This window comes from Amborella trichopoda, chromosome 12 (genome assembly GCF_054954075.1).
Source record: "Amborella trichopoda isolate Santa Cruz 75 chromosome 12, AtrichopodaSantaCruz75HAP2 v2.0, whole genome shotgun sequence".
Taxonomy (NCBI): Eukaryota; Viridiplantae; Streptophyta; class Magnoliopsida; order Amborellales; family Amborellaceae; genus Amborella; species Amborella trichopoda.
The window spans coordinates 30,087,546-30,109,681 of record NC_142347.1 but is presented as its reverse complement, the minus strand read 5'-3'; the positions used below and the strand labels follow the sequence as shown (position 1 = coordinate 30,109,681).

At 38.3% G+C, this 22,136-nt stretch overlaps 1 protein-coding gene across 8 annotated transcripts in view; it reads right to left on the bottom strand.

The window, feature by feature from the left end:
- The window catches only part of LOC18438527 (ENHANCED DISEASE RESISTANCE protein (DUF1336)), a 112,309-nt gene extending 94,097 nt beyond the window's left edge, over positions 1 to 18,212 (bottom strand). For all 8 annotated transcript variants that reach the window (XR_016046037.1, XR_016046039.1, XR_016046038.1 and 5 more), the window contains exons 1-3: positions 17,805 to 18,212; positions 568 to 642; positions 309 to 362 (exon numbers count right to left, since the gene is read on the bottom strand). Coding sequence is in view for 3 of the 8 variants with exons in the window: in XM_006848710.4 (XP_006848773.2) it covers positions 309 to 362; positions 568 to 642; positions 17,805 to 18,005 (330 nt within the window). In the remaining 5 variants the exon portion in view is untranslated. The remainder of the gene's footprint in view (positions 1 to 308; positions 363 to 567; positions 643 to 17,804) is intronic.
- Between the last annotated feature and the right edge of the window lie 3,924 nt (positions 18,213 to 22,136).

Genomic DNA, 22,136 nt, shown 5'->3' with positions numbered 1-22,136 from the left:
AGAAGAGAAGGAAAAAGCCCATCATATTGGATTAAAATTATAAACAGGCCAAAAATTTATCTATATGAAACTAAAATAGGAAAGTTGTAAAACATAACACTAATGCCAAATTGGAAGATTTTAAGGAATTTCAAATGATTAATCCCATACTTGTAACAGAACCATCAGCACCATGTTAACTTCAAAACAGAAAAGCAGACATAATGGTATTCAAAACATTCCAGCAGAAGCCGGCAACGACCTATAGACGATTAGGCAACAACAAACCATGGAGTAACATACTCTTAGGAGATAGATTCAGTACTTACTTCTCCTTTCTTTGTATCATCCAGTGGAGTGCAAAACCTCAGCACATAAACATCCTACGCAGAGAACATCACTGTAAGCATTACATTAAAAGCTAACTATCCAATCTTTTCTCACTAACGATAAGAAGCAAGCCACTTAGCCCATTTATCTGAAAAAGCTAATACAGGTCAATTGGAAAAACAAGTCAATCAATTTCCTGAACAATGAAGCATCATTAAACATCGTACTTCCGGATACAAATTACCAATGGAGAATTACCCCATGATTGATTTTCTTACGACCTCGTTCTTCCACCATAAGAGATGGTCCCACAACACCTTTCCGGATGGGTTTCTACAGCAAACAAAACAGAAGTGTGAAAATTCAGGCCATCAAAAACATTGCTAGAATTCTGGGCGGCAGTGCCAGCAGAACATAAAGAAAGCATTTAAGAGGACAAATGGAAGAGATTCGAGTTTCAATACTAATTGAATATGAAATTTATAAAGAGAAAGAAATGATGTAATATCGACTTCATGCTGACGACAGACTAATGCACCAGAAACCAGTCAGAATCAAATTACATTTTTTCAATTGGGAGGAACTAGAAAATACGCAGCCCACATTAAATATAAACTTTCAGAAAACAGGACTCTCTCTTCTTGGGTCCTTGAGTAATCCTTATGTGAATAAAAAGCTCTAGGACCTGGAAATTTGAGAAATTACTTTGGTTAAAAAGGAACTGCAATCCAAATGGAACTGGTGCTTGGTAATGGGGGAGTTAATCGAGTTTCATCGAAAATAAGAAAGTTTAAGAACTCGAAGAGGTTGACGGATATTTATCACTCATCGTAGGCATGATTAGTGAAATAACGAATGATGTTGTAATGGCAGTGGGAAACACGCATTAAACAAAAATAAAAGAAGTGGGAAATGGATGACAGATATTCTTGGTATAGATGGTTTGGTAAAACTTTCAAGTCTTCATTTCATAGGGTGTTGAATGTTTTAAAACTTGTTCTTGCCAGTGCCTTGCCCGAGCTGTCATATGCATTTAGGAGAACCCAATATGCCAACACACTAGACGTATGTGTTGAAAAGCATGACACACATACAGATGAGAAATCCTGTCGACATGCATATCTAAAAATTTTCACGATCCGTGTGTAAGATATGCCATCTACATTACAAGGCGCATTTCCATTTATAAAACATCAAGGGGCACATGTCATATGATGTAAACATGCATCTTTGATTCGAACAAACACGTTTTTCGTTAAGTTTAATTTTATTATTAAAAGTAAAAAATTAGTTTGCTACATAAAAAGTTATAAACAGATGTGTGCAAGGGCTTGTACAGACATGTTGTGCTAGACTTGGCAAAATATAGATAGCGTTAAGTTTAATTTTATTATTAAAAGTAAAAAATTAGTTCGCTACATAAAAAGTTCTAAACAGATGTGTGCAAGGGCTTGTACAGACATGTTGTGCTAGACTTGGTAAAATATAGATAGCTGAGTTGGATTATTTAAATCTGAGTTACACAGATTTTCGTATCTATGTCCTTGTAACATAGTGCCCGAATCAACCCAACTCAGCAACCGAGCAAGCCTCGTGTTCTATCACAAGACTTGCCCGAGTCAGGCTCCTTCCTTTTTTGTTTACTCAAGTAGACTCGATCGAGTCTTATTGTGATAAGCTGATTAAAGCCAATATAACTCAGCTCAACACCAGGACGAGTCCAGAGGTAAGTCAGTTTGTTAAATTGTTGGTGCAGTTGCTTGCATGTAATCAAGATTATAAACCTCTCTCTTCCTCTCTTTCTCTCCTACCTTTCTCTCTCTAGATCCTCAATTCCCTCATTCTTTATCTTCTTTCTGTTTTATCTTGGTAACACGGCAAGAGACTTTAGACAAAGGTTCTTGCAACCTTAATGATGTAATCTGAACATCGAGGGTCTCAATCGGCCGTAAAGTCAGAAAACCAAATCTGGAAAACTAGGTATGGACTGATAAACCATGGTTTCAGGTTCTTGATGTTGGATTATAACTCTGGGATGACTCAATGGTGTTAAAAACCCTAAGACTAACTGGGATGATATTTTACAAACCCTAGATCTGGTTGTAAAAAACCCTAGATCTGGTTAGGATGACTCTATGGTGTTAAAAATCCTAGAACTGGCTGGGATGATGTTCAAAACATTAGATCTAATCAAGATAATTCAATGGTGTGCTGGAACCCTTAAATAGGCTGCACCATTATTTTTGAGTTGTGGGACTAAATAATATATGGAGGAGAAATGATCTAATGCAACGGTTGTATCATATTATAATGCAACCACACTTCTAGAAAACCATGTTTGTAGTATTTGTACGACTAAAAATTTTGCACACATGCTCTCTTCATCTCAATAATCAATCCGAAAAAAGTAAAAATTCAATTTGAACAGTAGATATGGTTAAAATGAGTCCCTTCCAACAACGAATCTAGACCATTCATTTGGTGAATTTCAAGATCTTAACCTTTACAAACTTAAAATTATTTTTTTATTTTTTAGCATTGTTCATCTAAAAAAATTGGAAAAGAAAAAATCCTTCTAAGGCCTAGATCTAAGCATCTTATTAAAATGGACGGTCTATGTTAATTGCGCTAAATAAATGCATTTTACGTTGTGTTTTCATTTTTTTTTGTGATTGTTCATTAGAAAGAAAAGAGTGTACATTTTCAAATTTGGATCAAACAAATGGCCCTAATATTGTTTTTGAAGATTATTGCATTATATAACTATACAACCATTGCATGAAATAATTTCCCTTTATGGAGATCTCTTGCATGGATTGTCATGGATCCCTGTAAGAAGTAACTTGAGTTGTAGAATTAATGTGGTTTTAGTTACTCATTTTGTTAATTAGTGAGTTTTCTTGATATATGTTGGCCACAACACATAATTACTAGTATTATCCGGACCAGAACCAAGGGATCGAGAGATGCACGAAGATAAATGGGATAGGAATCGAGATCCATACACCATGAGTTACAAGGATTGTGATCCCAATGAACGGAGTGCAATCCAAATTTATCGAGGATCGAATATAAAGTATATGGGATCGAGGTCCGTCCAGCAAAGAGTTGAGGCTCCCTAAGGAACAAAATCCATTGAATGATATGATTAATAGTTTTTTCTAAATCTGAAAACCAAAATATCATTAAATACAAAAAATCCAAATGCTAAAATATTTTCAAATTTTTTGTTATCATTGGAGTGCTTTTCATAACTGAGAAGTGAAACTCAAAACCCAAAATGAAGATTCAAATTTCAGTCCTCAAGCAAGAAAGAAGTTCTAATGTCTGATGCAAATGCATTGTCCTTGTGTTCCCTAGTTTAGGTCCTTTCAATTACAAGCGATTGGGCATGCAACTGGTCAAATGCTCTCTAGATTCAGATGGAAAAAAAGGGTCCACAAGCAAAGAAAGGGTCAATATGCAAGGGTCTCTGATATGGTCAACATGAGCGCATTAGAGACAAAGATCAATTGGATAAAACCAATAAGTGAAATGAAAAGGATTAGGGTAGGACATGGCAAAGCTTTAGCTTTGTAGCTTCTCTCCTTCATCCACGAGTTCTATAACATAATATGATAGCAGTCAGCATGTCATGGTGCTTATTTTAGTGGCTCAAAGTTCAAAGGTCAAACTTTAACATTCAAAGGTCAAACTTTAAGCTTCAAGCCGTAGTTATTATTGTATAAATTGTAGTGTTTCAAAGAGCGCTAGGCGGCCACGGGGGTCCAAGCCACCCAGCGCCTGGGAGAGCACCTTGAACCTGGGCAACCCAGTTTCTAAGGACTCAAAATCTTCTAAAAAACCCTCTAATAGATTAATAAAATATCAAAAATTAAATCTAATATTAATGGGTGATGCTTAGATCAATTTCTCGTAACTTTGAGAAACCCTTCAATCCTATGGAAATCACCAAAAACTAGTTTTTTAGGGTTTTTCTCTCTCTAAAATAGGCTCTAATAGGTTTTAGATTTCAAATGAACCTAAAACCCACAATTTTGCCCCTTGAATATGTAAAAAATGACCAAAAAAGGCCCCCAACGAGTGACATTTCCGCCCTTGAGTGGGGTGCAGGCCTTGAGCAGCCACCCAGGGCTAGGAGCTGGCATCAGCCTAGGCTGGTTCTCGGGCGCCCAGGGATTTCCGCCTTTTTTCCCGCCTAGGCCTAGGCGATGAGCCCAGGCCTTTTAGACAGCCTAAGCGGCTGCCCAGGCAATGGGCGGTCCGTTTTTTAAATCACTGGTACATTGGGATTGTTTCTCAGCTACTTGATCTTTACACCAAAAGCCCATTCAGATTTCAGAATTTTCTTGATACGTTGTTGTACAGAGAGAGAGAGATAGAGGGCTAACAAAAAGGACTCCACTAATCAGATAGAGAAGATCGCCAAGATTTCGTGATCCGCTGCCGAACCAATTCCAGTTCCAACAACTCGGACTCGAATCGTGGGGATTGTCAGCATACTTCTTATGAAGAGAAAGAGAGAGTGAGGAGAGAGAGAGAGTTGTCTAGGGAATCAAAGAGAGGATAGGAGGAGGAAGGAGAGGGTGATCAGTACATGAGACTTGAATCTCGTGATCTTCAATACCAATAAAGAAAAAAATCGATTTTATGTTAGTGGAGGCTTGATTCCACTTATTTATCAACCTATTATTTGGATGAGAGGGATCTGGACCCCATATACCAAGGATCTAGATCCCCGATTTTGCAGATCGAGATCCCTAAATTCAAAAAATGCTTAGAATCCAGATCCCTTATCCCTGAGCACAGGATCGAGCTTCCATATCCGAAGTGCCACCTTCTTAGGAGATCCCAGTAACTATAGGCCAACCTGACTAATATTATTAATACCTCTACCATCTCTACTAGTCCAAGTGTGACCTCCCATATGCATATCCATGGAGATAACCCTGAAATGCAAGCTACGACTGTCAAACTTGATAAAACGAATTATTTAGGGTGATCATAGTCTTCAAAATGTTAATTGATGGATTGGGAAATGGGGTACGTCGATGGCAAGATTATTGAAACCAAAGAAACACATCCCTTACGTGAGAAGTGCGAAACTGAGAATTTGACCATAATGTCTTGGTTATTACAATTTAAGCAATCATCTATTAGTATGGGCTTCTTGTTCATTTGAACTACAAGAAGATTTGGGGCCTCACATATCAAACCTACTCCTAAAGCAAAATTGTAGCTCTAGTGTACCGAGACAGGAAATTTCTCATCTTCGACAAGGGAAGACATCTCTTGCTACGTATTTCTCCTTACAATGTAGCATGTGGGAGGAGTTGCACCATTACCAACAGTTTGTAAGGAAGAAGGGGAAAAAATACAAGCATTTTGTGGAGCAGAACCATAACCTAAATTGAGTTAGCTAGGGTTCAAATACTCATCAAGGATGCTCTTTTGTCGCCCCGCTAAGTATATTCCTTTGTCCAGAATGAGGAGAGTAGAAAAAATGTCATGGCATCTGTTCAAGTAGTTGATCGATCCACTCCCACTTTAGTCTCATTACCTCCTAAAACCAATAACGAGGTAGAGATCAAAATTTGGAAAAGAGGGGCCTAATCAAGGCTATAAAAGTAAGATGACATCTGATCATTGTGCGAGTCATGGTCATAATAAAGGAACTTGTTTGGATCTAGTTAGCCAGCCAGCTAGCTTCAACTGTTCAAGTCAGTTCAATATTCATAATCAGTGTTGTTAAGTTCGCTTCGCTTCGACCGAAAAGGCCAAAGACTTCTCCCTCTACACCGAAGAGAAGTGAAGAAAAAATCCACAGATTCGGCTTGATCAAGTCGCTTCGACCAAATTTGGGTAGATTCGGCCACATTTGCGTAGATTCAGCAGAAGAGGACAAGGAAAACATGTAAATCTATATAGTCTAGCCGCCCAGCCTCAGTAACCTTAGGAACATGGATTGAAACCCTATTTCGCCTTCTTATCAGGCATCTTACCAAACTTATCCATCTCTATCTTCAGGCTCAGCTAATCTTCGAGCCTCTACTTTCTTAACCATCGCCTCTGCTCTCTTCTATGCTTCTTCCTATTTGTTCTCAGTAGCTTGCGATTTAGAACCCTCAGCTTCATCTCAGTACTGATCTTATCTCGAGCTTCTTTCTCTCTCTTCTCAGCCTCTGTTGTGCTCTTTCTTGCCCCAGCTGCTCTAAGCATGCAACCTTGATTGAAGGGGCTTCCTCGAGGATTTCTCGAGGAAGAGTTGCAAAGAATGCGAGGATCAAACCCTTAGGATTTCTATGGAAGTTGACGAGAAACCTAGCTGAGAAATTAAAAGATTATGGTGTTGTTCCAGACTTGGTAGTTAAAAACCCTACGTTGTTTGTGGTTGCTACAAAAACAAAGGGAGGAATGCGTAAGATTAAAAATAATAGTTTGCACCTTGTAGTAGTTTCTCTTCATTGGGGACCAGGAGATTTTAATGAGAGAGAAAGAGAGAACGAGGGATATTCTAGAGAGCGGAGTTTTGATGTCACCACAATTAAAATGTCTTGGTTATTTTTGGTAAAGGTGAAAGGAAAGCTGATTGCAAAACCTAGGGAGTGAACCATCCTATAGTATAACCCATCCGTTACTTAAAATGCCTTCGTCAGTTTCTCTCTCAATAGTATGACCCATCCGTTACTTACACTTCATCTTTTGCCCACTCAGATGTTCGTGTTTTCGCTCATCATGTAATTGTTACACCATCTGAACCATCCTAGATTATTGATTCATGAGCCTTAGACAACGTTTTCCTTGTTTTCTTCTTATTCCCTTTGTTCTAGTAGAGACAAAGTTTGGATTGTCAATGGATCTTTTACTTCAATCTCTATAAAAGGAAATATAAATATTTCCCCTCAAATGTCATTTTTATCAAATCTTCACCCCAGTTTTGCAAAAAATTTAATGACTGTCAGTAGCATTACCAAGAGGCTAAATTGAAGTATAACCTTCTTTCCTTGCCACTATATTTTTCAAGACTTGAATACCAGGAAGATGATGGACAGTGGTCATGAAGCTGGTGGTCTCTACATTATAGACTCGGCAACATTACTCCTCAAACCCTTTAGTTATTAGATTTGGCAAAGGCACCTCTGACTTGGCCATTTATCTTTTCAGTCATTAGAACTTTTGTTTCCTAAGTTGTTTATCTCGACTAATATGTTAGAGTTTTAATATGAGGTCAACGAATAGCCAAAACATTATAGAAACTCTTTTTTATGCAATAATAGTCAAGCATTGTCCTTTCGTTATTGCCATTCGAATATTTGAGGTCCCTCTCCTATTAAATCCATTTCTGCCTCTCAGTATATATATATGGGAAAGGTTTATATAGAGCCTAGGGTCTAAACAATCAAATTAGATCCTATCTCAAAAATTTCACTAAAAGAGGTTGTTTTGATACCCAAATATCATCAAATTGATCATCTCGACATCAAGATGCATGGACATGAGAAAAAAATGGATTTCAAGTTTTGGAAATAGTGCATCTCGTAACACTTTTTTCCGTCAATTTTCAAGATTTTAAAGTTTTCATAGATCTGCTCGATCTACACTATTTTTAAAGTTTTAAAGTTTATAATTAAAGGTGCAAATATATTTTAATATTTTACAAAAAATTCCAATATTAAAACCATATTTTTCAACACTATTTGAAGGTGGGTTCAAATTTGATTGTTTAGAGCCTTGGCTCTATACAAACTGTGCCCTATATATATATATATATATATATATATATATATATATATATATATATATATATATATATATATGACAACAATTTCATGCAACGGTTGAAATATGAAGGCAAAATAAGGAGATTGAAATATCTTATCAACAATCGCCCCTAAGGACTTATAGTGCAATTCAAAGTCCTAATAGGCCACCTTTTGTGGATACTGCATATATACCTCTAATGGTTATAGAGGATGATCACATGGCAAAACCCCCTACTGAGATAGCAGCAATATATCTAAAAAACCATTTGCATCCAAATAAAGGGGGAGAGATGCAGGGAATATTATGAAGCAATCTTAATTGAAACAGGATCGGTAACTATAGTTCATAACTATAGGAATAATGATTCTCAAATTGTCTTCTCAAAGCTTCTAATACATAAGATCATCTCTTACAGAGATTGGGGACTTGATTCTTTAAAACCAAGGATACTAAATACAAAAGGTTTTAAAATTAAAACTTATCATTACTTTCAATATATCAAAGCGTGGGATGAAATCTTTGCTTATCAAAATCTTAAGAATACTCATAGCTGGTATATCCAAATTAAACTCAATGCATTTACCGAATTCCCAAACTGGTTCAAAAACTGGTTTTTTTATGGGGATCATGCACAGAAATCCTCCCTGATGAGGTACTAATATCTCAAAGAAAATTTGTCGACTTTAATAAGCATTTTCCTAAAAGGAGTTATCACATTTATTTTATGGCTTTATATCAAGTCCCTTGGAGCCTAAAATGGTCATACAAAATAACCGAGGATAACAATGATAGATGGGTATTATATCCCTGAACTTCAAAGGCAAATTTTGGTAAACTGGTACAATAATTATAAAAACACTTCTTTAAAAATAGAGAATCTCGAACTTAAAATAGTTCCATCCCCCAAAATCATGAGCTTATGGATTACGTAGCAATGATGCAACAACATAATCCTAAACTATCTAAGGCAGAACTTAAGAAAAAATTACTAATGGCCCTAGAAGAAGAAGAAGAAGATAATATGTCAACATCAACAAAAGGAGAAGATGAAGAAGAACACTATAGCCCCCTAAATGGGGATGACTGTGCAGGGATCAGTTTTTCTCCTAAGACAAAAATAAAGTAGCCAATTGTGCTTTAAGCAAAGCATCTACTTTACTAAAGCAAGGGAAGATACGACTCCAACCTTATCCAGGGCACATGTCCCAAAAGAATCTAATATTACGAGAAGATACTGCAGCAATAATTATGCAAAACACTGCGGCAACCTTTTTCCATTGTTCAAGATTCTGCACCAACTTACTGTGCGGACTTAAAAGAGTTTGAAGTCCACCGACATACTATTACGGATTTATGAATCTTTGAAATCCGCAATCTCAATCTATAAAAGGGGGGTCTCACCTTAGAAGGGGACACTTCGAGTTTAGCCTAGATATAGGAGCCTGAGTCTTTCAGAGTGTTCTCTCTCTCTCTCTCTCTCTCTCTCTCTCTCTCTCTTTCTTTCTCTATATTTGGTGGTGTGTAAGCTTCCTTCTCTACAGTCTGCCTCCAGAAAGAGCTTGTGCTATGTACGTATGTTTTCAGCTTGTATTTGTTTATGTACAAAGCTTGTGATTGTTTTATGAAATTTATATAAAGTTTGTATCCTTTTGTGTGTTTCATCTTCCTTTTGATGCATACTTTGATATTCTATCCATACTTCATTTGTGTGTGTTTCATCTTCTTTTTGGTATCAGAGCTTGGAAAAACAGTGGTTAACTGTCAAAAATTTGTCTGAAGAATTAATATTACAGTAACGTTCTAAAGTCACAATGACCCGATAATCCCTATAAAGCCAGGAAGGCGTAATAAGGGATAGGGACTGTTTCCTGTTGACTCGGACCTAAGTTGCAATATTAATTCAAATGGAAAATTCCTCAGAACCTTATCAAATAGATCGGCTACTACCAGCTCTAGTCTAAATAGTAATGTTTTACGTGTAAATAATAAAGAGGAAATAATTATCGATAACATAGAAAAACAAATACCAAATTGGAACATCCCTAAGGTCCCAGTTCATGATGTTTACAAGAAAGGAACTTTTGATTTCGAAACTGGCTTTTCAATTAAAACAATTTCTGTTATGGAAACCCAAGATAGTTTCCAGCTCCTATCAAATAGGATTATAGGGGAACATAAAAGAAAAATTTTCAATTATTTGCATATTGGGTTGGTCCAAGTGGCAATAAAAATATGACTACAACGGGCCTAAATAATTCTGTCTTACTTTGCCTTAGAGATAATAGACATAGGCGGTTCATTGATTCCATGTTAGGGATTGTAGAATCAAGCTTATGCAATGGCCCGATTTACTTTAACTGTTTCAAACTTTTCGGTGACTCTTTCGACCCAAACCTTTAAAAGGTGTTAACTTTAAATCTGAAAACCCAAAGGTTTGATATGAATCCAGGATCCCAAAACCTTGCCTTTGTTTATAAAATCTGTTACAAGGTAATGAATACCTTATGCCCTCACGCCAGGCAGAGATGGATACTAAGGGTCAAACTGTATTTTTTCAAAAAAATGTTGAAAAGTCTAATCTTGTGATACCTAAGACGGTATCCTGGAGTCAGATTACCTTACCAGAAAGGTGGTCTCTCCAATCTGAAACTCAGTCGAGAGTTTTTAAAAACAGAGAACCTGAACAAATTGTTGAGTACCTTGATGGGGAAATTGAAATACAATTTCCATCATCTAGGAGGACGAGGTTGAGTATAGCTAATCCTCCTCCTAGGGTACCTTCTAGAGTCTCTATCTACCTCCTCTATTCCTCAAACAGATTACGAACGATCCCATAATGAAAGGATTGTTCTTGATGGTTTAAGAAAAACCTCAGATCAGGTTCAACAACCTATGTTTAGAGTTGATACTGCTGATTTCTCATCCAACCAAAAGACTTGAGCAAGAAGAACCTACGTTCTCAGCCTTTCAGTTTGAAGCCTATGTTATTCAAGAACAAGAAGAATTTTTGATTGATAAAGAATGGATCGCAAAGGATTTTTACTCTGATGAAAATAAAGATATCAGAAATGATTTTTTAAGAATTTAAAGAGAAACTCCAAAACGCTTTTCATAAAAAATTCAATAGATTCATGATGGAGCATAAGAAAAATGTTAAATTTTTCAAATGGCTCTGGTATGTCCTCAAGCAAAGAAGGATATATGTTCCAACTTTTCCAAGGCTTGAAATAAATATGGCTGAAAAAACTTTTCAGACTTTTCATACTAGTGACGGTAGAACTATTGAAGCCTTACATCCTCCTAAAACCGCTTTGCAGCTTAGAGGAAGAAAGGTTGAAACTAAAGCCGCACCTTTTAAATTAGGACCAAAAGAGGGTGATGACCAAAAGACCAATTAGATGGTATACATCATATCAATGAACAGGACAAATTATACAAACCTGTTCCTATAATCTTTAGGCAACCAAACCACCAGGATTGAAAATACCCTAAATAGCTTTAAAGACACCTTAAGAGAGGAAAAGAAAGAAAAACCCGTGGAAGCTTTGTTGTTCAAACCTCCACCCATCATTGAAGTAGGAAATTTAGCCTGCAAGGAATGAAAAAAAAAAGGAGACAACTAGGAACTGGTAAACGAGTTGGTCAAGAGAGTCTCTAAATTGAGTATTACAGAAAAGGAGAAAGGATAGATCCCTACTGAAGGAGACTTACATGTCCTATAACAGGATCAGAATTATACTGATCAAGAAAAAGTCGAAATAGAAAACGCATTTAGAACAGAAAGTCTAGAACTGAATAGAATTGACTATGGAAGAAAAACTAGGCCTGTAGCCCAAACGAGGATGTATTACACCCCAGGGCTACTCATATAGATCTTCAAATAGAAGAAGATCTTATAACAAGTTCAGTTTCATATTCGGGTAGATCTATTGTTAATTGGAACATAGATGGTATGTCAGAAACCCAAATTCACAATTTAATGAAGCATATGACCATGTATGCTACGGCATGCAAAACCAGTGGTAATAAGGACCATGAAATTGCGGAGATGTGGGTTTACTGGCTGGCTTCGAGGTTGGTGGGATTTCCACTTAGATGAAGCCGCTAGAAACCAAATCTTAAACGCCACGAGGCAATGGGTTGTAAAAACAGAAATAGGCCCAGGACAAATCCATGAGACCTTAGTAGATGAAGGGGATGCAGTCAATACATTGATTTATACAATTACACTCCATGTTGTAGGAAGTACTGCTCTCTTAGCTACTAGGTCAGAAGATTTATTATCCAATCTTAGATGTCCAACGTTATCTCATTTTAAATGGTACAAGGATGTCTTTTACTCAAGATTGTTATCAAGAGAAGATAGCAAAGCAGATCACTGGAAAGAAAATTTTATTTCCGATCTTCCAAATCTGTATGCAGAGAAAGTCAAGACAATACCTAAAAACAAGCATATTGGAATTATCCCATACTTAAGTATACTCTAAGAGAATTATCTACCGAAGGACTTACCCTTTGTACAGATCTTAAGCTTAAGAGACAATTAGATAAGCAGAGGATGACGGTCGAGGGAGAAAATATCCCCGCAAATCCAGACATGATTCATCTTCAAAAAAGAAAAGAAAAATTTATAAGAAGTTTATAAAGGATCAGTCTTTTAAAAAAAAAGGAAAACGGAAGATACCAGTTTGTTATAACTGCAGAAAGGTCAGACATTATAAAAATAAATGCCGAGTTAAAAAGAAAATTAATACTCTTGAAATAGAAGATAGTATCAAGAGGCAATTATTTAATATCTTCTTAATTAAAGAAGAATCATAGGATAGCTCTTCTGAATTAGATGAAAAAATGCTATTAGGAGAAATAGAAGACGAAGATCTAATTTTCTCAAGCTCTGATTTTGATTCAAATGAGGGCCAGAAGCAAGATCAAAGTGATCCTTGCCATTGTAATTTTTATAAGGCTATCATCGATATGAACGGCTTCAGTTTAAATACCCTCTTAAAAGAAGAAAATTTGATTCTGGAACTAATTAACAAAATCAATGATCCTGAAGCCAAAAAAGAGGCTTTAGTCCAATATATCAATATGGCCAAAAATACTTCCAAGCCTGTCACCCCTAAACCTTCTTTTATTCCACCTAGAGAAGATTATAGTTTTATAGAAATTTTCCATAGGGTCCAAGATAAGAATCAAACCGTAAGGGAGCCATCTATCCCGAAATTAAAACATGAGCTGAATGAAGTTCGCAACGAACTTATGACTCTTAAAACTAGAGTCCAAGTATTAGAGTTAGCTGCTACAGCCTCTCTTAAGGGAAAAGAACAACTGAATGATGAAAATGAGTTCGATAACTTAATGAATGATTACCAACACCACCAATAACAAAAAGTTGCAATATTCTGGGGAAAACTCAGTTGAGAAATCAAGAATATGTGAACCTTATAGATAAAGTTATTACTCAACGATGGTTACCATGATAACAATTGTAGTGCAAAAGGAAATATAGTTGAGTACAATTTAGTAATATTTTACGTGTAAATAATAAAGAGGAAATAATTATCAATAACATAGAAAAACAAATACAGAACTGGAACATCCTTAAGGTCCCAGTTCATGATGTTTACAAGAAAGGCACTTTGATTTCAAAAGAGACTTTCCAATTAAGACAATTGAAAAAACAATTTATGTCATGCCAACCCAAGATAGTTTCCAGCTCCTAGCAAATAGGATAATAGAGGAACATAAAAGAAAAAATTTCAATTATTTGCATATTGGGTTGGTCCAAGCAGCAATAAAACCCTTGACTAGAACTGGTCTAAATAAAACCTTTAGAGATAACAGACATAGGCGGTTCACTGATTCCCTATTAGGGATTGTAGAATCAAGTTTATGCAATGGCCCGATTTACTTTAACTATTTTCCGAACTTTTCGATGGCTCTTTCAGACCCAAACCATTTAAAGGTGTTAACTTTAAATCTAAAAACCCAAGGGTTTGCTATAGATCCAAGATCCCAAATGCCACAAGTGTACTCCATGAGGGTGACGTCACACCCCATGTGGATGACGTCACATTCACAACCCTCCTAATGACAAAAAATACCCCTACTAAGAAAATGCTCCATATACAAAACAAGGTATATAAGTGTCCAAATTTGTTGAGTACAATTCTAAAATGCTCCATAGTGTCAGCACCCAAACATAACCCTATATATATATATATATATATATATATATTTTTTTTTTTTTTTTTTTTTTTTTTTTTTTTTTTGTGGTGGATGATAACTCAAGGTGTACATGGATTTCAACTATGAAGACCAAATATGAAGTTCATAATATCTTCAAGATCTTTCGTAAGATGATCTATGCGATAATAAGATCTGACTAAGGTGGGAAGTATTGTAACATCAAAATTCTTGTTCTTACACCAAAACAAAAAGAGTCATTGAACGAAAGCATAGACACTGCTTAGAGGTTGGTTATATGCTCTTCTCTTGAAAATGAATGTACCTAAGAATTATGGTCCGAAGTTGTGCCCACTTCAGTTTATCTTATCAATCAGATGCAAGTCATGATCTCAACTACTAATCTCCCTATAAACTTCTCCGTCTTGATTGCCCACAGTTTTGTAATCCCCTGGAGTCCTTGGTTGTGTTTGCTTTGCTCATGCCTGGTCCGCACCATACGAAGTTAGATCCCAAATGTGTAAAATGTAGTTTTTTTGGTTATTCATTTTCTCAAAAGGGTTACAAATATTATGATCCTATGTCAAGGAAGACATTTGGCTTGATGGATGTAACCTTTTTTGTGTCCACCCCATTTTTTCACACCTTTATTCAAGGGGAGCGTGATGTGGAATAGGATTTTTTGTTCCTCCTGTTATTCCTATTTTCCCTGATTCTGGAACTTAGGAGGAAAGTGGGGAGCAATCTTATGATTGTAAAGAGAAAAAATCAAAAGTCTATATTCGGCAAAAACAAAAAAAAGTGGAGACCACCATAGTTGGCAAGCCTTTTTAAGCCAATTGCATACCTCAGATTCTGGCAATCCCACTAGATATCAGTGTGACGATCTTGATATGCACATTGTTTTACAAAAAGGTAAATGAAGCTGCACTGTGCACCTAATTCGCAACTCTGTTTTAATGAATCCTTGTCTCCTTCCTATCGTGCTTTCTTGTCTTCTTTATCTTGTACTGTTATTCCATCCAATGTTTTTTGAAGCTTTATTTGTTTATATTAGAGCATTAATCAATAATGGTACTTGGGGATCTGGTACACCCTCCTAAAAAAAAAAAATTGGTTGGTTGCAAATGGGTTGCGCTATAAAGCACAAGGGCAATGGTAGAGTTGATAGGTACAAGGCAAAGGGTTCACTTTGACATGTGAAATATACTATTGTAAAACATCTGCTCCTATGGCTACGATGAACTCCATTAGTGTCCTTTTCTCTTTAATAGCTAAGTTGGAGTGGTCATTGAACCAACAGGATGTCAAGAAGAAGTGTAAATGGTACGTCCACCTGGTTTTACAACTCCTAGCTATGAAGAAAAAGTTCGTAGATTGAGAAAGGCCGTTTATCGAGTAAAGCAGTCTCCTTGAGCTTGATTTAAGAGGTTTAGTGGTGTTGTTCAAAGAATAAGATAAACATGGCATCATGCAGACCATACCTTATTTGTAAAACATACCGAAATTAGTATCATTGTGCATAAAACATACCGAAATTAGTATCACTGTGTGGATTGCATATGTGGATGATATTGCCATAATAGGTAATTGTTTTAAAAAATTCAACTTAAGAGATTCTTGACAGGGAGTTTGAAATTAAAGATCTAGGTAGATTGAAGTATTTTCTTGAGATTGAAGTGGTAGGTCTACAATGGGAATATTTATCTCTCCAAGGAATTATGTGTTGGACCTTCTTAAGGAAATGGGAAAGCTTAGGACCAAACCAATTGATACTCTTATGGACCAAAACGACAAACAAAACAACCAAAGGGACGACGCTCTCAAAGATGTTGGTATGTTTCAAAAGTTAGTGGGCAGGTAGATATATCTTTCACTTACATGTCAAGACATTGCATATGCAATGAGTGTGATTAGTCAGTTCATGCATGCTCCATGAACTACTCATCTTGAAGCTGCTTATCGAGTTCCTACATATTAAAATCATCGCCTGGTAGAGACCTGTTGTTTGCTAATCATGGACACTTACGAATTGACGCTCATATAGATGCAGATTGGGTTGGTTCTATTAATCAAGCTATTGTACTCTGGTTGGGGGTAGCATAATGACTTGGGAGTTAAAAAGTCAATTGTAGCCCGTTCAAGCACAGAACTAGAGGAATGATCGATAGCTCAAGGAACATGTGAATTGTTGTGGTTAAATTTCTAATTACAAGAGCTCGGTTATCCTGTGAAAGGGTCAATATCCTCGTATTGTGATAACAAGGCAACCATTAGTATAGCTCAGAATCCAGTCCAGCATGATAGAACCAAGAAGGTGGAGGTAGACCAACATTTCATTCAAAAAAGAGTTGCTACCAAGGAAATTTGCCTTCCATACGTGAAAACCTAAGCAAGTTGGCCATGAGGGACGTCTATGCACCACCTTGTGGGGGAGTGTTGTGCATGTTAAAGTTAATACTTTTTCCCATTGTATTTAAGTCCCTAAGGACTTATGTGGCTTTCCCTCACAAAAGAATATCATTGTGCACAAGTTAAAATTAATAATATACATACTAGGAGAGAGGACGTGTGGATAGATTTCAGAACCCACCGTGACTTCCTATCCTCTCTTGTTTTTGCCTCCTCGTGATTCCCCCTCTCTAAACCTCACTCTTCCTCACTTTCTCTCTCTAGATCCTCAACTCCCTCAATGAGTTGGTACAAAGCTTCCAAGAAGCCTGGCAAATAAGGCTATCAGAAATGTCTCGGCCAAGCTTGCTCAAAGGAATTCCATCAACATTGATTTCAACAAAGATTCCAAGAAGCCTCAGCCAAGCTAGTAGAAATGGGGCTATCAGAAATGTCGATGTGATACTTAAGTGCTACTCAGGGCCAGTGTACTTGAATGTTCAAATAAGACTAATGCTTATAAGGCCCTCTAAGGAGGTTGCTTTTGTGAAAGTACTTTGATGGACCAGCTAACACTGAGATATATTCAGAGAATAACATCAAATGGTTTAACAATGACTTCTTTCAATGCCATGGAAATTATGAAAGTATCTCAGACGCAATTGTAGCATTGGGAATTCACTCATGTCCCAACGAAGCTGATTCGGTCAAGATTTACTGGCAACTCCAAGGATAAAATACGAACGATAAGGGAATTTCTTGCCACCACAAAAGTGCTGTTTCATGTATCTCAGACAAAATCGAATCATCAGTTTATAATTTACAAGGAAAATAAGTTATACCTATATGCTACTGCCCCAATTTTAACCAACTAGTAAGTAGATAAAAACACAACGAACAAATCTCTATATCACCCAGTTTCAAGAGTCCAACTAGCAAATCTGTAAATCTTTAAACGCTACCAATAAATCCACATATTCAAGTGAAAACTAGAAGAAAATGTAGAAAATTCTCAATAAGATCACATTCATCAAACAAAAATTCTCAATAAGATCAAATTCATCACCAATTAACACCCACAAGTTCCCAAGTGAAAAACGAATTCAACAACCAGAGAAGAACCATGAACTTTTTAGACAGAGAAACATCCTCACCAAACCGCGATTCTCAATGGGATCGCGCTTGTACATCTGAACATATTGACCGCGAAGAACCAGATACCTAAGATGACAATATTCGCGGCCAATTGAATTGACACCAAGATGGTAGACCCATCCTGAGTAACCCACCGACCTCTCCTCCGAACCAGTCTCAGACCCATCCGAGCCTTCCTTATCAGACATCTTCTTAGACATCAAGCCCTAAAACAGCTCCCACAAAAGCAAAAAGATAAAGAAAAGAAAGCACGGAACCAACAGGCAGAAGAAGATGATGACGATGATCGAGGAGGAGAAACAAGGGGACGAGGAGAAGGAGAAAGATGATTGTTGTGGGAGCTGTTTTATTTACTTACAGAGGGAGGGCAGTTGCCCAGAGGGTGGGGAATCTGGTTTTTTAAGGTCAAAAGGCCGAGAAATTTGACATTGGCTTAAAATGTGGGCTTTATGGATTATGGACACTTGTCTGCTACCAATGTACTTGGATAACCGTTTCCATGGTTTACTTTGGAGCCACCGAGAAATCTAGAGAAGGGAGAGAGAAAGGGAGGACGCTCTTGTTGACTAGTCAATCGATGAGTGAGAAAAACAAAGAATTGGAGAGAGAGAGAGAGAGAGAGAGGCAGAGCAGAGGGTCGGCAACCAACTACCCTCATAAACGTCAAAAACCATGTTCACTGTTAACGAAACTCCGCATGCATTTACTTGCGGGAGTAGGGTTTGGCGCGTCGGGGACGCGTCCATTTACGATATGGTGCTGATCTTATGTGGATTTTCTCCGGGGACGCGGTCCGATATGGACGTACCCTTACGCATTAAAGCTAAAAATCAGAGTTGGTAATTCGAGATTTCGACCCATTAGCGGGCTCATTTGTTTATTTGGTTGCCCTCTACGTCAATATCTGGGATGGATTTCGGCATGGCTAGAAATGAGCTTAGTGACCCGGCCCTCAAAAAATAGTGAGTGGGAGAAAAAAATGTGGCCTGAGAGCCAAGTTAGAATCATGACAACGCCGAGCCACACCAGGCATGCATAATTTTTATTTTTGTTTAATTAAAGCCCGTCTCAGGCCAAAAGGGCTTTGCCCGGCCCAATGGGCCAGTGGCCCTTTTAGCCCAGTCAAGGATGGTTAGGACCAACCGTGCAAAGACCCCAACATGTATGGACCAGCCCTAGATTTTGGATCAAAAATTTAAAAGGTTGATAATATTGACATTAAAAATGATGATTGTGGAATTCAACAGGCAGCATCTTGATAACTTTGGACCCGGTTTTCTCTTAGGCAACAAAACTAAAGTACACTTGATTATTGAGGATTCTAAACGATAACAAGGCGCATTTTCAGTGTTGTTTAACAAAGTACACAAATGAAATGAAATAATATAATTAAAGTTGTTTAACCACCTCATTAGTTTTTTTTGAGCTCGTTTGACTATATTAATGATATTTTTAAAAGTGGACAAAGATATTGTAGACACCCCATTTTAAATATGGCAAATTCTATGGTTTTTTGAACCTTTAGAACCGCATTATCCTAGTAAACCCAAATCTATAGCCCACATCGCCTACCATGTGACCCATAATTATTTTGCCTACCCAAAACCCTGCAGATACCCTGTTTTCATCCAGAGACTTGTAAACACCCTGTTTTACTAAAAAAATCATTAAAAATAGTAGAAAAATCCGTTTTGACCCAAATTTTCTCTGAGAGCTTCACAAGAGGCTGAGGAACACACTTGAAGTATAAATTTTTAGTTTGGGCCAACTTTGGCTTGGCCAACACTAGGTGTGTCGCCCAACGTAGACTGGGCAACATGAGTGGTGCCACTCAGACTAGGGCAATGTTCAGGCCCAAATTAGGAATTGCTTTTGTGTGTCGATTTCTTGCCTTTTTATGGTACTCTTGGGGAAGGTCTTTGAATACCAAGGCTGAAGATGCTTGCTCGAAGAAGTAGGACCAGGCAGGAGTAGGGTTGACTCATGAGGAGGTCTGAGTCGAGGGCGAGGGGATGTTTGTGGCGATGACGCGTGTGATCCCCTTGAAGAAGGATCACGGGGGACTTGAGGGTTAGCATGAGCTCGAGCAAGTGATCTGGCTTTAGGAGGCAGAGAACTGCGAGTAGGTATCTGTAAGAGAACAGGTAGAGACATGCCCCTTACAGGGTGTGCTTGTGTGTGCTGAGTAGGAGGACAAGGAGGTCGTCTGCTGTGTACTCGGGTTGGCGCAATGACGGCATTGCCCCGTGTGGTGGGATACATATGAGCAGCATGTGCAGGACCTGGCCTTGGGGGGTCTGATTCTGGACGGACTCGAGCTAACATAAGAGTTGCCCTGAGGTGTGGCTCGGGTGGGTGACCCACGAGCCTTATGGTGTCTGTGAGAGGTGGAGGCCACAGGGCCTCCGCCTCTATGTGTCGAGCCTCTAAGAATAGGGACTTGTGGTGGTGCAGGAAGGTGGGGGCCAGCCTTGCAGCGACCCACAAAAGCAATGGCAAATTGCTTGCCTTCTGCAAAGAGGGACTGGGCAGCCTTCTGGCGTACCTCGGCAGTATGACTGGCAAGTGACTTGCCGGTGGCTGGGTGCATGCTATGTGTGGCGACAGACATGCTGCTAATGCAGAGTGCCTTGGCGGAGGTTCTACCAGAGCGAGGAGATGGGGAGAGAGAGACCTTCAAGGCCCTCCTCACACCAATTCAGGTAAAGACCTAGGAGCTAGACAAGGGGTCTTTGCTCAAAAGGATGGTTGGGAACGAAGTTGGAGAAACTTGTTCCCTAGGGACACTTGAAAATGCAGTGATGAGAAAATCCCTGATCTAGAAGAATGGGTTACAGAACCCGCAAGCCATAAGTGATGTGTGAATACAAAAAATAAAAAGGAGAAACTAGCTAAACAAGTACGATCCGACTAAGAGGTAGTAAGTCCCTAGTGGAGTTGCCAAGCTGGTTAGGTGCCTCGATCTCACCATCTAGATTTGGATGATCAGGCCGCACGTGTCTCAAGTTTCAGGGGTGACCCAGGACGTTTTGAGATCTCTCTGTAGGGAACCTCATCCGAGAATAAGAGCAGGTATTACCAACCGATGAGAGAGGAATTTAAGGTGGTTCGGGACTTACTCGAGCTGGCTCGCGTGGGCGCCCTCTTAGATCATGAAGAAAGCCTCCCAGTCGTGAAACTGGTTTGAAGTCGCTTCCCTTTCGCTTGTATTCTCCTGTTTTCTACAAACACACACATATGGAAAAGGTTATAAGATAAGTGGGTCAGCAGACCTCACATGTCCTTCTTGATGAACAAATGCAGGTGTGCACATTCAAAGAAGAAAAGAATAATGAGAGAAGAAAGGTGGGGAAGAAAAGAATTTGACTAGGCTGGGAGATCAGCACAGTGACTAAGTTGGTAGGTAATTGGTCTGACATGGCAATAAAACGGGCTCAATAATTAAGACTAGCTCAACAGAGTTATTACTAGACGTCAATACCGGTACTGACTAGCTAGACGCGATGGTTAGTTTATCGTGGCAATAAAGCGGGCACAGTAATTCTGGCACAACAACATTACGATTAGATGATAGGGCTACCATAAGAGGCTAATTTCAACCCCTCTTAGTCAAACAAAAGGATAGTAGAAGGCATGAAAATCATAAAGAGAGAATAAGAAGTAAGAGAATAAGAGGAGAAGAGAAAGAAAGAGAGGAAGGGAAAGAAAGAATTAGAAGAGTGTGAGAGAATAAAGAAGGAAGGAGAGAGGAGGGAGAAGGACAAAGTTGGTGCCAGGCATCGCCGGCTGTGTTAGAAGAAGAAAAGAAAGATGACACAGTCAGCGTTAGGCATCATCGACTGTGTTAGAAGAAGAAGAGAGAGAGAAAGCACACAGTCGGCACTAGGTATCGTCAACTGTGTTAGAGAGAGAGGGGGCAAGAAGGAGAGAGAGAGGACACAGTTGACATTAGGTATCGTCGACTGTGTTATAAAGAGAGGGGGCAAGAAGGACACAGTCGGGGCTAGGCATTGCCGACTGTGTTTTTTAAGAAGAGCGGAGAGAGAAAGATACAGTCGACACTAGGCATTGCCAACTGTGTTTTAAGAACAACAAAGAGAGAAAGCCACAGTCGGCGTTAGATATTGCCGCTGTGTTTTAAGAAGAGTGGAGAGAGAAAGACACAATCAGCGCTAGGCATTACTGGCTGTGTTTTAAGAAGAAGAGCAAAAAGGAGATAAGGATGAGGAGAAGAGAGAGAAAGAGAGATAAAGATGAGAAGGAGAGAGATATAGATATAAGAAGAAGAGAGATAAATAAAGATAGAGATAAGAAGAAGAGAGAGAAAGAGA